The sequence below is a fragment of the Rattus norvegicus genome, chromosome 2 (genome assembly GCF_036323735.1).
Source record: "Rattus norvegicus strain BN/NHsdMcwi chromosome 2, GRCr8, whole genome shotgun sequence".
NCBI lineage: Eukaryota > Metazoa > Chordata > Mammalia > Rodentia > Muridae > Rattus > Rattus norvegicus.
This window is the reverse complement of record NC_086020.1, coordinates 233,099,825-233,115,947: the sequence shown is the minus strand read 5'-3', so window position 1 is coordinate 233,115,947 and position 16,123 is coordinate 233,099,825. Positions and strand designations below refer to the sequence as shown.

The 16,123-nt window shown below is 36.4% G+C and overlaps 1 protein-coding gene across 5 annotated transcripts in view; it reads right to left on the bottom strand.

Annotated features, from left to right (window-relative positions):
- Unc5c (unc-5 netrin receptor C) overlaps positions 1 to 16,123 on the bottom strand; it is a 354,131-nt gene that overhangs the window by 92,535 nt on the left and 245,473 nt on the right. For 3 of the 5 annotated variants that reach the window (NM_001415084.1, NM_199407.2, XM_039102727.2), the window contains one exon: positions 5,234 to 5,337. In NM_001415084.1, coding sequence (NP_001402013.1) covers positions 5,234 to 5,337 — 104 coding nt within the window. Of the gene's footprint in view, positions 1 to 5,233; positions 5,338 to 7,068; positions 7,170 to 7,961; positions 8,044 to 16,123 lie in introns of those variants that run through there. The other 2 variants (XM_039102729.2, XM_039102728.2) reach the window with 2 other exon arrangements.

The following is a 16,123-nucleotide window of genomic DNA, read 5'->3' as shown; positions in this document are numbered from 1 at the left end:
CAATTATCCCCTTGTTAAAGGTGAAACAAATCACAGGTTTTAGTGAAATTTTCTGTTTTGTTCCTTCTACCATGCCAAAAAGACCTTGCAGCCATTGATGGTTTGATTCAGTGATCCCCATAAAGAGTAACCTGATGATAAAACGCATCCCAGGCTTGTCTCATGACAGAAACATTTTCTAGGCATGAACTCAAATGAGTAAAGAGGGATTAATTTCATAGAGAGTTGCTATTATGCCTTGGGAATGGCCCAGCACCCCACTCCAAATGAAATTAATTTTCTTGCTTCTTCAGGGAGATTGGAGATAGACTTGTTATTGAAATGTAGTCAAATGTCATCAGAAAGGGAAAGAATCATTTTTGGATTGACTTCAGGAAATGTGCTATTAAAAATACCAACCAATATTATCCAATAGTATTTCTGGGCTAAGTTTTTCTTTCTTTTAAATTGTCTACTTCCTAATTTTCATGGCATTATTATTAGTGCCCCCTGGGATCTTTGGGCTGAATTATCTCCCAAGAAGTCTTTCACTCCTAGTCCTGGTAAGTTGGAATCCTGTTCTGGGGATTCAGATTAAAGGATCCCCTATCTCCCAAGGGGTTCTCTAAATGGCTTATCCCATTGTGGTAGTTTTCACAGTTATGGCCCTGATAGATTCATGAGTTTGAATGTGGGACCCATAGGGAGTAGCACTGTTAGGAGGTTTGGCCTTGTTGGAGGAAGTGTACTACTGTGGAGGCTGGCTTTGAGGTTATACATGCTCCAGTTATGTCCAGTCACACAGTCCTTCTGCTGCCTTGGATCAGGATGTAGAACTCTCAGTCTCATCTCCTGGACCATGTATATCTGAATGTTGCGATGCTTCCCACTATGAAGATAATGGATTGAACCTCTGAAGTTGTAAGCCAGCCCCAATTAGGAGACTTGCCTTGGTCACAGTGTGTCATCATATGAAGAAAACCCACACTAAAAAACTTTTACAGGCAAAAGACAGCATTCTTTTAGAAATTTTCATTTCCTAAAGGTCAGCCTCTCTATTATACCAAGCATACCTTCTTTTATTTCTCAAGTATATTTAACATATTGGGAGAATCTATTGTGACCTCTAGTTTGCTGTCATTAGAGATAAAATAAGAGTCTAACTTTGTGTTCCTTCTCTTTACAATACAATCTGGCAGAAGAGTAAATAGATAAACTTCCAAACAGTTATAAAATTATAGTATGTAGGAGCTGCCACTCATCCACTCACACATTCACTTACACCTTATGCTTAATGCTAAATCAGCTCTGAATACATTGTCAAATAAACTGAGTTTCGTTCTCCCCTTTAATCCTGACTGGCTCCTTGGTATCCCTTGACTGCTCTATGAATTAGTCTCCGATGACCTTATATCCAATACAACAAAGGTTTCTCAGGTCTCTTTGTCTATGATATAGAAACTGTGTAGTTATTAAATATTTATAAAATCTATAGTCACATGGAAAGAATGTTGAAACAAAGAATGTAGAGGGGAGATCAGTGGAAGAAACAATAAGGTCCAAAGTTCTAAAATCCTATTGCTTCATTCCTGAGATCAAAAAATTTTACTATAACCAATAAGTCCTAGAAGGCACTCAAATCTTTGCTGCTTGTGGGACGATGAACTGCCAGAAAGCTTTGGCTAATTCGTTCTTTCTTTGAGACAATATTTTTGCCATTTGGAATCTAAAGAGAGATCTATGAAGAGTAACCTCTACTCAAATTCCTTCCTTGGGAGTAGCTACAAGGGCTGTTGGACTCTTGGTAAAAGGAGGATTGAATGAATGACAGTAGCTAATGATTTAGTGAGGACAGTAGAAGTTCATGACATTTGCTACTACTACAGCTTGAATGTGAAATGTTCCCTATAGGCTCATGTATTTGAATACTTTGCCATCAGATGACAGTTTGATATTGAAATGATACCGTTTGAAAGTAGAAGCTTGCTGGAGGAAGTAAGTGCTGGGGATAGGCATTGGGGTTCCTTATACCTGGGATAGGTGGGTGTTGGGGTTTATAATACATACCCCATTTCCTGTCTTTTTTTTCTGACTGTAGCTGCAATGAAAATAGCTGTCCCTGATCCCCACTTCTGTTGAAATGCTTTCTCCATTGTATTTGACTGTATCCCCTCAAACTATGAGCCTAAAATAAACTTGTCTTCTCTGAAGTTGCTCTGTCAGGTATTTGATCACAACAATGAGAAAAGTAATATGGCAGGTGATTTAATTAGCATCAGAGAAAGGTAAAGTCATGTTTTAAGTGTCACATTCATCTGTAGCACCGATGATCTCCAAGCTAACCAATGGCTAAAGAATAAAAGAGGCATCTTGGTGATTCTTCACACAGCAGAAGTTCCTCTGCCATGTATCCCAGAGTGCTTAGGGTGAGAAAAGTTCAGTGGCTATGTTATGACATTGAGTTCAATCTTTTGGGAATTAATAATAATATAACAGTATAAATATTAGTCCTTTATGGCTCTGTATAGGTTTAGGATGCTTTTATATACTATGTTATTAAATATCAAACCTTTAATGCATAAATATCTTCCTTAAATGACTGAAAAATCTGGAAACAAAGGACTTAAATATCTTGCCTAAAGTCAGAGAGTAAATTATGATCATGCTTGAATTTAAACATGAAATTTATAAGGAAATTCAGTTGCTGTTTCATGAAGAGACTATCAGAGACCTAAGTAGGGGAGGTGCCAGCTATTACCACCTGAGCAACATTTATGACATTATATGCACAAATGCAATGTGATCATGAGTAGGGTTTGAATTTTTAAAAGGTGTCTGTTTTAACTAGCTAGAAGAAAAGAAATGCTTCCTGATAATCTGCAAAGAATACATCTTCCTTCAGGAAACCAACCACATCTATGTAAAGCAAAGGCCAGCTGACTTAATCAGCCATGTGTTCACTGAACAGTCACTGTCTAATTTTCCCTCAGAAGTAGTTGCTTTGGACAGCAGGAAAGCAAGCATAAATCTAGGTTGACCTCCTAGGGGCTGATCTAATGATCATAAAACAGATGCATTTTTATTTGCTGGTTTTCTCTTAAGATCAACATCTTATTTGACATCACCTTTAGGCTTTCAAATTCCATAAACAAATAAATGGAAATAATAAACTGAATGAATTATATTGAAACTAAAAATGATCAAACAGTCTCTTAACTCCCAAGCTATCTTTCATTCCTTTTTACATTTTTCTACTGCTCTTGAGCAAATAGCAGCCAGAGTCATGTGAAGGCATCCATTGGCTTGCCAATCTTGCTGATCTTAATGGTGTTAAAAAATCTACAGAGGAATTTATTAGCTTGCTCTTAAGCATGTATGTTTGATCTCCACTCTGAGTGAAAAAATAGGAAAAAGTCATATGTATAAAATATAGTTCTTTGAATGTCAAATGGGTATATGATTTTTGAGCTCTCCAAATGTTAATTAGACTCTTCCCAAGTGATGATACACATAAAATTCATAGCCAATTAGTTTGAAGTCATGAATCTTCACTCCTTGACAAAGTGAACTACTTTGTTAAGACTGGAAAAAAAGAGAAGAATATCATGATCTTCTCTCTGTAAAAATTTCCAAGGGCCAGCTGCTTTTAAGTTCCCTTGAGTAGAAGCCAAACTACAGATGTCCGTGATGCTCATAGGATGCTTAGAACATCACAGTGGCTTCTCAAAGTTTTCCTTAGAACCACAAGTAAAGAGACAGATGCACTGTTGCATAACTGAAGTGAAATGCTGTATAGAAAAGAGTGCCCTTCATTTCAGTCACACTAAATCAACCTGTGCTTTGAGGCTGCAAATTTTGGATGTAGTATTGTGATAGTGAGTGATAATTGTGCAATTTGTGGTATGGAGCCGAAGAGTCCTAAGTTGCTAATTACAAGGAAAATTGTGTTATTTTTTTCAGAGTAGAACAAGGATATATACAATTTTGCATTATATAGCAGAGATATAAATGTTTTGGCAGAAATGGAGTCCTTTTACATATAGTTTCAAATAATTTATTGCCAGTATCAACTCAAAGGAACCAGATGCTTGTTGGCTATCTTAGCCCTACCATGTAGCAATTTTCAAAAGATTGGAAAGCCACTAGATATCAAACAGTAAATGAATTGTTTATAATTAATTCCTTAAAATTTCAGTATTACTTTTTGATCTGTTGGAGAGGCAAACTTTCAAGATTTTCATGCATGAAACAAATGAGCTGACTCATGTCCACCAAATTCATGTGTAGGTTTGAATGACAACTCACACATATACAAAATAGAGTGACTCTTTCAAGTGGCTTCATGAAGTCTAGACCCTAGCAAGGACCATCAATAAGTAAGCAGTTATGTTACTTATCAAATGAAAGTGCATTTAAATTTGTAGAACTTTGTAGCAGCTATGATAATCATGTTGGATAATATAAGATAGTCTTTCTTAATTGTGTAGATGGAAATTTGATTTAGAGTTTGGAGTTATTTGGTAACAATATGAAAGACATGGTATTGGTTTCCCTTTGACAGGATGCTGTAGTACTGTGGTGTGTGTCCCCAGGAGAGCATGCCCTCTCCTATGGGTCATGTAGAGCAATGTTTTGAAATGCAGCCCTTTTCAAAGAGCAATATATTGCTGGTAATGAAAACTCATGTCAAAAAAATATGATTCATTATATTTCATTAGCAGTTCATAGGCTTCTTTTAAGCAGAACGAAAACATGGAATAAATTGATAGAAATATCACGGCATGAAAGCGAGCATGTTTATGACAGTAGATATGGCTTTCTGATCTTAACAATGACATCATCTGCTGAGAAACACACATGTGCAGAACAAGCTCAAAGGGCCGACAAATAACTTTCTTACACTAACATTTCAAAAAAGTCATCTGGAACAGTAATACAATTGGTGACACATGAAGTCACAGCATCTCTCTCTCTCTAGATACCAGATAAAGTAAAATACTATTTCTGATTGTTTTGAAAGAGAATGATAAAATTAAACCATGCTGCCTGTGGCTTTGTCCAGTGGGGCATTCTAATTGACTTCCAAGTCATTAATCAGTTCCTAATCAATCTGTTTTGCCAGCAGCAGGCAGTTAGGACTCCATTACCAACCATCTATCATGCCATGCCCTAATTCACCGCACCATTAGCGATGGGTTAGGCCTCTTTTAGAATAACTAAGTGCCAACTCCCAAATGCAATGCATTTTTGTTACCTCAGCCATTGGGATCCCTTCAGGTGGCCGGCACTGGAGTAACACTTCCTGCTCCAAGGACACTTCTTTTCCCAAGGGTTCCTGCTCAAATGTCTTCCGCAGATCTGGAAGGGTCAGGTAATAAAGAATATGTCAAAAGTAAACCACATCAGTTATCTTACAGAAACTGCCAACATTTCCCCCTATTTAGTATTTTAGATCTTTATGTTTATCCATCTGTTGATATTATACCATAATTTGAAAAGTAATATTCTACATGGAAGAAGTTATGAAAGTTAAAGCCTATTAATTGTGCTGACTTTAAGCTTCCTTAAAAATCTTTTATAGATAATTTTAATAATTACCAGAATACATTAATTGCACTTTAGTATTTCTTGGTAATCTGTTTTTGATGGCACCATTTTTCTTAATTAAAGGAGACCCAATCTTGTGAATTTTAAAGGCAGAGTTCCTTCTGTACATAAATATTTTCCTGTGATAATTGATATTATTAAGGTTGCAGTAACTATGGGATATTTTTATTCATGAATCAAAAGTGAGCTTTTGTTCAGGTTGGAAAATAGGACTCTTTCAGGAGCTACAGAGAAGGCATACACCATCTAGAACTGTCTTAAAACCTCAAGGGAAAACAGAGGGGAGCTATTGAGAATAGTGTAGGAAGAATTTAATTTCTAATCATGTAGCCGTTTTCAACGAGAAGATTAAGTATTCATTTCTGCACACACATGCCAAGTACCTAATTATGTGCTTGTGTGGCTAGAGCTGTAATAGCAAGATGCGACAGCTTAGGAAACTACCCTGAGATGAGGATGTCAGAAACCAGCCTATCATCTTACAAACATCGCTAGTACACACAGCAGGATACAGGTTTAACTAACACATCCTTGAGTGAGATATAATTGTTTTTGTTTTAAGAGTTTGGCTTTAGAAATCTAAAAAAATTTCCCTATTGTTTTCCAAGTAAAGTGTAGTCAGGACATTTCTCAAGAGGCTCTAGAATTTTACTTTGTGTGTACAGATCATAGCTTTGCGGCATAGCATTATCTTAAGTTAACCCGTAGGTTTCAATAAAACTTGCTTGAGTCTTTTCATCGATGCGTATAACAAATATATAAGAATATGAAAGAGACATTTTGGCTTACTGAATTACGAGGTGGAAGCCCAAAGACTCTGGAGATTTGGAGATTTGGATATATGTTAGTAGGTTCCTTCCAAAATGTACCATTTAGAAAATGTCACTAAAGGAAAAGATTTGCTTACATGTTTGCATGTCTGCTATATTGTTGGATTGTTTTAACAGAAGAAACTCATCCAAGATTCTGGTGCTTGTAAGAAAATGATGAATGGATATGGAATGAGATGATATGAAAGATTCTCCAAAGGATGAGAGAAGCACTGTCAGAAGGACATTTTAACACAATTTTCAAGAAATTGAGTGTATTTTTGAAATGATATTTAGAATCCAGATGTTTATCATAGCCTGAAAGATACGTCAACTCTATTCCTGTTTCCTAAATGAGGAATATGCACATTAAGTCACCCACAACCTCACAGCAAAATAATTGATACTAAATAGGAATGTGTCTAGCCTTTGACTTCATACATCTTGTCGTCCCAGTCACTCCTCATAAGCCTTTCCCATCCATTTGTGCCCCAATAGACTATAAAAACGTTATCTTTGTTAGAATAATTGCTATTTGAATTGAGCTACAATGAGGTAAAGTTTTGGTGAGTATGGCCACCACTGGAAACAATAGTAGCTAATAACTTTTATGGGATAAATCACTATCTATTTTATATGACTTATTGGCAGAAAATGACAGAGGAGATCCCACCTAGTATATAGTAGAGCAGAGACAAGATGACTGGAATTTGTTCTAAGGTTGATAACATAGTTGAGTTGCTTCATTGACATTCATCAAGATGTAAAAAAGAGCTAGAAACAAGAAAAAAGGCATGCATTCCAACAGTTAAAGAGATTTAATTCGATATTATAAATCCCATGCTTATAGTGGAGGTTTGAAGAGATGTTTAGGATGAGGGTGTGTGAGATACAGAAGCGAGATATAAAAGACGAACTTAGAGAAAAAAAAAGATGAACTTAGGTGTGTTAATGAAAATCCTTTTTGCCCAATAGCAATGGTTAGCTCTCCATAACCACAGCAAAGGATTGAGTTCAACTACCGTATTATCCTTTGGATGACATCTGGATTACAGTGCTTAGAGTCAGCTTTAGGGACCAAACTGTGTAGACTAGTGGGGATAAGAGGATCATGGCCTCAGTAGATAGTTGCCAACAAGTGAAAAGGGAAAGTCTTCAATGTATATAGACCATACTGTCAGAAATATTCGCAAATTTGGAGAGTGTCCGTAGGTAAGGCTACTGTTGTTTGAAGCTACGAAATCAAAATTCACAGTACAGTGAAGACGGGCAGAAAAACAAGTTTTCCTTGTTACATATTGAGTTTAGTGTTTCTATAGGATGCTCAAATGAAATTGTCCAGTGCATCTCTACATCATATTTTATAATCCTCAGCAGTATTGCACTTGGGACTGTGTCATTTCATTTGTGCCACCGCTCTTTCCATAGGAGGGGTTTTTATTGTCATCGCTGAGCTTGACTCACTATATTCCACAAGAGCCTTTCTCTGCTGTGACAAAATAAGTGGATGTAGAAAATGCCAAGTGTTCCCTGGGATGGCCATCTCTTGCCCTGAGAAACACTTACTGGCGTTGGCTGTCCCAATGGTTGCTGAAGCTCTGTTGTCCAGGCAACAGAACATAGACAGGAACATTGAAGCAGAAGAACTTCCGACAAAAATGACAAAGAATGAATGGAGGGGTGGGAAGAAACTTCCAAGAGGAAAGTGGCAGAGGAATCACAAGGAAACTGACATTTTAGGGAGAGGGGGGTCAATAGCACAATGTGGCACAGCTGGAAAGGAAAGGCCTGCATTTGGGAAAGACTGGAGAAATGAACATTTTTAGCACCTACTATGTTATTAAGGACTTGAGTACTGCATCCTTTAATTTCTGTTAGGAAATACTAACAGAATCTTTGACACAGTATTTAGATTTGTGCAAGATGAGCACACATGCATGTGGTCATTGCTTCTTATCTGAGAAAAACTGAGAAAGCCTAGGCACAGGAAACATAGTCCACAGGTACCTACTGCAGGGAGATACACCAAAACCATCAATAAATAAACATTACATGATTAATTTGTCATAATGCTTGAGCTTTCAATTCCACATACATTTTATTAAATTTCTAAGATAATGTCAGATTTAACCCCACAAAGCAGTTACTTCTTTTGGAAAAAAATAATTTCTGTCATCAATCCTCACTTTGGGGTTGTAGATGGAGCATAAGTTATATATTATATTGTGGCAGTGTAAGAGAGAGTGCCTAACATCCTTTATCATTCAGAGAGATATGATAGAAGCTAGAGAAGATGCCTTGCAGGTAGAGAGAACACAAGGATGATAGAAAACTTGGTATTGTCAGTATTATTTAAGTATTAGCTGTAGAGCATGCTCCAGAATAATGTGGGAATTCACGTAGAGGAAAAAAAGATGAATTTTGCCCTGAACTACATTTAGGAATCTCTTTTTGTTTTCTTTCCATCAGTATAAAGACTGTTACTAAAGTGAGTGTAACAGGTTATTTTTACAAAGTCAACTTGGTCGAAATATGATAGTTATTGATTCTATCAATTAAAAGAAAACTCAGTGTTGTTGTAAGCATGGATCCAGAGACAGGTTGACTCCTGAACATGAATATTGGCTTACCAAATCCATTAGCTGAAAGTCAATTAGCAGATGTTGAATCAGATCTGCAATGACAGGGATTTCAATCAACCATTTATGCTCAATCAGGTACATCGCTTTGAGCATACATATGTGTGAAACAACTCATTTGTCATTGTAATATTTTGTGGCTTTCAGTGAAGTTTTTGTATAATACTGTGCTTGCTAATTATGTATAGTAAAAAAAAAACACTGCCCTCAGACTTCTGCAAGCATTAGAGGCTCTTTGGTGATGCAACTGATGGATAGCGGAAAAGCAGAAGACTTTGGAACTTTTACTTGTTTTATGAAGGAAAAATAAAAGTCTGTGATTTGTAGCAATCTTTGCATATTGGAACCTATGGGTGGATATTTTGAATGTGTATTTAAGAGGGCAGGAATCTTATTTATTGTGAGTTAAGATGCCACTTGGTTGCAATTAGCAGAGGAAATGCCCAGAAGAAATGAAATAATAAATTACTTTGTAAACCGTAAGGGTAGATACATCTTAGAAAAATAACTCCACTTTCTTTGAACTTTTGAGCACTTGGTTCTATACAAATATGAAAGAAATAGAAACTGAGAAGAAGGCTGGATTCTAGAAGGTCCAATGTTAAAATTATAAGAAGCTTCCCTGATAATGTCTCATCAACATAAATGGCTAAACATGAACTTAACAAAGATTTTAAAAAAAAGTAGACATGCTCAAGTGGATAAGTCCAGCAGGCCTCAGGACTATACAGAGAAAACTACATGCTACTAAAGAATTCTAAGAATGAGAGAAATATTTTTTACCAGGGAAGAATACATAAGTTGGTTATTCAATATAAAATGGTCAGCATGAAACCAGACACATAACATTATACAGACTGAGCAAATTGTATTTAGGATATGTGAGTAAACACACACACACACACACACACAACACACACACACACACAACACACACACACAATACACACACACACACACACACACCCCATCAATTAATAAAAACAAAGGACATGAATTTGAAAGAGAAAGGAGAGGTATGTGGGAAGGTTTGGAAGGAGGAAAAAAAGGAGAAATGATGTAATTATAATCATAAAAATTAAAATTATCAGTCTTATGTAAAAACTTAAAGTAATATATAACACAAAATACATGCACGCTGAATTACTTTGAGGAAAATAGAGAAATCCATACTCAAAATAACATAACAAAGTTCATCATGTCACTTTGGTTATTAAGAAGACAGAGAGGGGAACATGTCTCCCCAGGGATAGCTTTCAGGCCCCGATAGTTGACAATCTGAACTGTGTACACTGATGAATGTACACACTGAGGTGAAACATGAGGCTGGACAGATCTCAGTTTAGAGTATGATGGACCACACTGGCACTTGGGATCCCTGCTCACATGGGATGTAGGATGTATGAACTTGTCAGCAAAAAGATCTCCCAACTGTAGTTAAGCAGTCAGGTGATTGATACGATTATCTATTCAAAGGACAAATGCTTTCTAGTTCCAACCTTTAAAGAATAGTCTACGCTTCTGAACCATGTCTGGTCTTTCCTAGAGAAAAATAATTTTAGACAACAAAGTTTAAGCATTATTACAGGCTGATTCTGTGAACTGACAAATTTTCTAATGATTTAATCTGTAGTAGACTATTCAAGTTGGAATTCAGATCCTAATTTACATAAAATAAGATATAAAGAAAGCAAACATTGATGTTGGTCGAATTTTGTCTTTGTTTAAACCTTATAAGGCTATATGACTATTTAAATGCACATACTCAATTCTAGTAGGGTTTGGAAGATTTTAAAATATAAAATATCTCTAGTAAGTAATTTTAAACCAGTATATACAGAAAAGTCTAGGTGATAATTACTTATGTATGTATTTTTAAAATGTCCTTTTCTTATAAAGTTTTACCATATGTTGATGGTCTACAAACTCTAGTGTGTAATATTCTGTACTGATCCTGAGGAATCTCAGGTTTATTTTTAATTTATTCCAGACTTTAATCATGAAAAAAATGTCTTATATGTCTTACAGACTGATTATTTGTTCTTTGAAGCCTTATCTATGAATACAGTTTATTTTCGGAATAAGATTTATTTCCTTCTCCTTTTGTAAGTCCTTAGTATGTTTAATTCAGCATGTTTGCTGAATGTCTTGCATTGTAGGAAGAAGAGGGACATCAGCAATAGGAGAAATCACGGTCTGGTGTGTTTGGGATGTTGTTAAAGAACAATTAGCACAACATAATCAAGAGGTTGAAGTTTTGAGTAGTACTTAAAGTCATTTAAAGCTAATATTCACTTGGGTGTCTTGGTAGATAGAAATTTTCACTTTGAATCACTCTAAAACCCTGTCATGGTCCTTTGAAGGGTGACAAATTCTTGTCAGAAGATTAAAAGCCAGCTCTAAAGAAGTGAAACTGAAGAATAGGAAATATTAAAATGCATCATGGATCATATATATGTGTATATATATATGTAAATATATGCTCAGTGGATCATGAAATGGAGCATTTTTATATTATAGTATTATTATACATCATTTAGATTGTGTCTTGAAGCAATTGGGAGGGAGAATAACACACTGGCTAAGAGGAAGTTTTGGTACAGAAAAATGTGGCTTCAAGTGTTGACTCTACCACTTGACTTCATAATACTTCTATGTTTCTTCAGTAGTAAAAAAAAGTGAATATTATGAAAAGAATTTCAGAAGCTGGAGGGGGAACCCATCTATAAAATGTGTAATGTCATATTAGCATATAGGATTATAGAGCCCATGCACCATTAACCCCATACCCCTTCTTTCCCTGTGTTATTAAAAAATTATCATAGCATATCAACATTTGGCACTGTCTCTCTTACTCAAATATAACTGATAAGAAAAATGGCTGTTATAATCTCTAATGACTGATGTGACATTCACAAGGTGAAACCCAAGGATTTCAAGATATGACTGATAAAATTTGACTTTTATCAACTTTTATCAACTTTTTTATTTGACTGGGAATCTGGTTCTTACAAACCCCACAGGCTGTGGCCAAACTACTAAAATTTGAGAACCATGCATTGATAATCAGATCATCGGTCTGCCATGATATATGCAGCACAGTGGTAAATACCACAGGCATCATGGAAAACTGTGGATAATGAGGAGACATGATCTTGAATTATGGCTTTATCCAGTTGGTTTGAAAATGAATGCTTTTTGGCAATTCCGCAGAATCAGCAGAATGCTCTCCTTCTCTACTGGCTAATAACTGACATTGTCTCACACAGAACTTGAAACTTGCATATCTATAAGGACCATGTAGTAACACAAATAGGAGAAAAGTAGGCATCAGTTCTTCTTGAAACTCACCACTCACTTAGGCCACTTTTTTTTCCATCTAAATTTTAACAGATTCGAGTAGGAAAAGAAAAAACAAAACAAACATGCCTTTTCTCTTGCTGCTCAGGTCTGCTCCGTACAAACCGAAAGAATACAAGCTCTGGGGGCCACGACTCCAAATTTAATTGCCAATACAAGCTTGGAATGTGGATTTTGTGTAGTATTTGCTTACCCTGTGGTCATATACTTAAAGTGTCATTCAAATGCGTTAGTGGGGCAATGTTTTAAGGGGTTAAATACTATAATTGATAAGCCCTATGTGACCTGTGAACTGTTTCTTTGAGATCATTGCTCTAAGAAATTCAATTTTGGAACTTGTGAATATTAATGCTTCTCATCCCCTCCCTCCTGTCTTGAAGAAAACCCAAGATTTCTCCCCATAGGTGTCCTGCTTATGAATTTTAGACACAGAAATAAGAAAACTGGCCAAGGTATCTTTGAAGGTAGGCTGATTTTATAAAGATTAATTGCCTAACATTTTAATTAGTATTTCATAATTATTAATGTATATTCTCTAACCTACTTTCAGAAAAAGTGTTAGGCAATAAATGTATGAAGTTCAGAAGATAGTGACATTTTAAATAGATGTAGACTATTAAAACTGGAGTTAGGAAAATGAGTTTCAGATGACTGAAAAGATAAGTTGTCATTCCTGCAATTCTTGATGACCACATACAATATAAATGTCCCCAAATACTTTGCCAAATGAACGTCATTAATTGCTCTGATGGCTATGTCCAGAAGCCTGAAGCTCTTTCAGGCAGAGCAGGAAGCTGTCATGATCAATCATGATCTCTCTCTTCCTTAGAGTAGGAATGGCAGATATTTGGTATCACTGCTTTCTCTTACAGTTCCAATGTCCATAACTAATCAATTATCCCTTTCTATGGAATCTGAATGTATGCTCAATAGCCTTCTCAACTTAGGATGCCCACAGGCCAAACCTAAGTAGCAGATTTTAGATTTTAGTCAGAAGGCAATGCTTACCCTGCAGTTCACAGTATAAAGTTTCCTGACCTAAGGGGAGAGGGAAGCACACCAGTCAGGCCATTTTACAGTGAGATAGATACAACATCACCAACATGTTGGATACTATTGTTTTTCTAGTACTGAGCCTAGAACCTCATATATATATATATATATTACTCTAAAGATATGACCATCTCCAACCCTTTTAAATTTCTTGATATTTTGATAAAGCTTGCCCAGCCTGTCTCTGAATGCCTTCTGTAGCCCAGCCTACTCTACAACTTGACAATTGTTCTGCCTCAACCTGGCAAGTAGCGGGAATCATAGATTTGCACCTTCAGACCCAGCTCTACCTTTATTTAAAATCTGAAAATGTTCTGTGGTTGAATATACTCTTAAGCATGGTGTATTTTCCTCAGTAGCTCTTCAGAAAATATGGAGTTCAATTAAATGCCTCAACATAATCTCAAAGTCTCCTTTGGTGAAGGACTGGGGGACGATTTATCTTATGCTGTAAACATTTCAACTCTCAGTCTAGTCTAATGACCTTGTGAATTGTATATCTGAAATCTTGAGAGGTTAATTTACTTGCTCAGAGTAGGCCAACTCCACATGTGGATTTGGGACAGGAATTGCATGCTGGGTGTAGCCCTTCCCTGTTGGCATGAGCCCATCAGACAGCTCTAGATGGCTGAGACTGGAAATGGTGTAAATGGAACGGTCACTATGAAGGAATCAGCAGGCTTGCAATTCTTCCAGAGATTTTGAAGTAGTGGTTATGGCTTTGTAGCAGGCGTTGGTAGCTGCTGGTATTCCTTGACTTATGGCTACATCTCTCTTTTCTATCCTTTGGAATCTAAATGTTCATTTATGTCCAACCTCCCCCTGACTCACTCCTTCTACTGGATAACCTCCAACCTGGAGCCCATCATCACATCTACAAAGATCACTGTGCAAAATTTACAACTTCAAGATCAGGGTTCAATTCTTTTCTGGGGGTGAGGAGTAGCCCCCTAGGATACCATTTAACCCCACTACAGTGGTTGTTGACATGAATCCTTGGTCTGCCTGATGGAGCTTTGACAGTATTGGCAATGGGATAGATTTCTAGGATTTTCATTCTTTATGCAAAAAGTAGTAATAGTCATAGTAGTTACTGCAGAGTGGCTGTGAAGATTGCATAAGGCAATAATAATAAAGTTCCTAGGATGGTTCAGGTTCATTAAAAATGTCTTCTTGGATGTCGTCTCTTACATGGTCATCTGTCTTGCCCTCTTTAGTCGCTGTAGCTAGAGAGTGTGCGGAGACATTGGCACGCCATTTACTCATTACCTTTTACCGAGAGGCTAAGCTTCAATTAGGATTAAGCTTCCTGCCTTTCGAACCAAGCTTGTTTTGACTGAATGGCTCTAGATTTATGTAAACCCTGTACTTAAGAGACATGCACATTGCAGGGATGTGTTGAATGCCATCATCAACACTTTTGATGGAGGTCTGCTCCCACATTAAGCAAACACAGTGGCTCTATTGTGCTTCACAGTTTCGAACTTTTAAATGATTTCTCAATTCCTTTTACAAGTGCAATGGCCAGAGGCACTGGAGGCACTTTTGATTAAAAATAAATTGTTTCACTGTATTTTCAAAGTGCTTCTTTATCAAATAAAATAATTCCACGGTCACATTAGACATTAATACTTTTAGTTTAAAAGGCAAAAAATCTACCTGTCCTCCAATGATGATGGAAGGGGCTAATTATCTTGTCACAGTAGAGTAGAATTTATTCTTAAATTATAAAATTTGACAGTTAACAGGATATAAGTGCTGAGAACCAAGCAATTGGGCATATTTGGAGAGAGTTAGATTAATCTTCAGAGCTTTGGCCACTTATTAATAGTGAAATATTCCTGGTTTAATGTCTGAGTGTCTGAAGTTTCCCATGGCTTTGTCTCACAGAAATAGATAATCTGATCTGGGATTTTTTTTTACTGATAAAACACTATATTAAGCAACATATTGCTTATAATTTAAAATATAAAGAATATAATATTTTAAAAAGAGTTTTCTTCTTTTCTCTCTTGCCTTTCCTTTAAAAATATTGTAAAGTATAAGAAAGAGCCACCCACCATCCGAACAAACTGCTCACAAATGCTACAAAGGTTAAAAGTTGCTTCCTGTGTGTGTAAGTATATGCAGTAAGGCAGATTACAGTGGAAAGGCTCTCCTTAAGTTCCATAGCTATCAAAACAGTCAGTCAACTTTCTTCATGTTTCCACATCTCCATTTTATTATTGATAGAATGCACACAATGACAGGGACTGCCTCAGATGGTTCCTGGGATAGAGCAGTGGCCAGAACACATGAACAGAGTAAGAATGCATTGATGTTGGTTTCCAAAAGTTATTTCACTCCTAGGCATACACTTTAAAGATGATCCAACATATAACAAGGACACATGCTCCATTATGTTCATAGCAGCCTTATTTATAACAGCCAGAAGCTGGAAAGAACCCAGATGTCCTTCAACAGAGGAATGGATACAAAAAATGTGGTATATCTACACAATGGAATATTACTCAGCTATCAAAAACAATGACTTCATGAAATTCATAGGCAAATGGGTTGAACTAGAAAATATCGTCCTGAGTGAGGTAACCCAGTCACAAAAGAAAACACATGATATGTAGGTAATAGCCCCAAAGCTTGGAATATCCAAGAAATAATTCACAGATCATGTGGAGC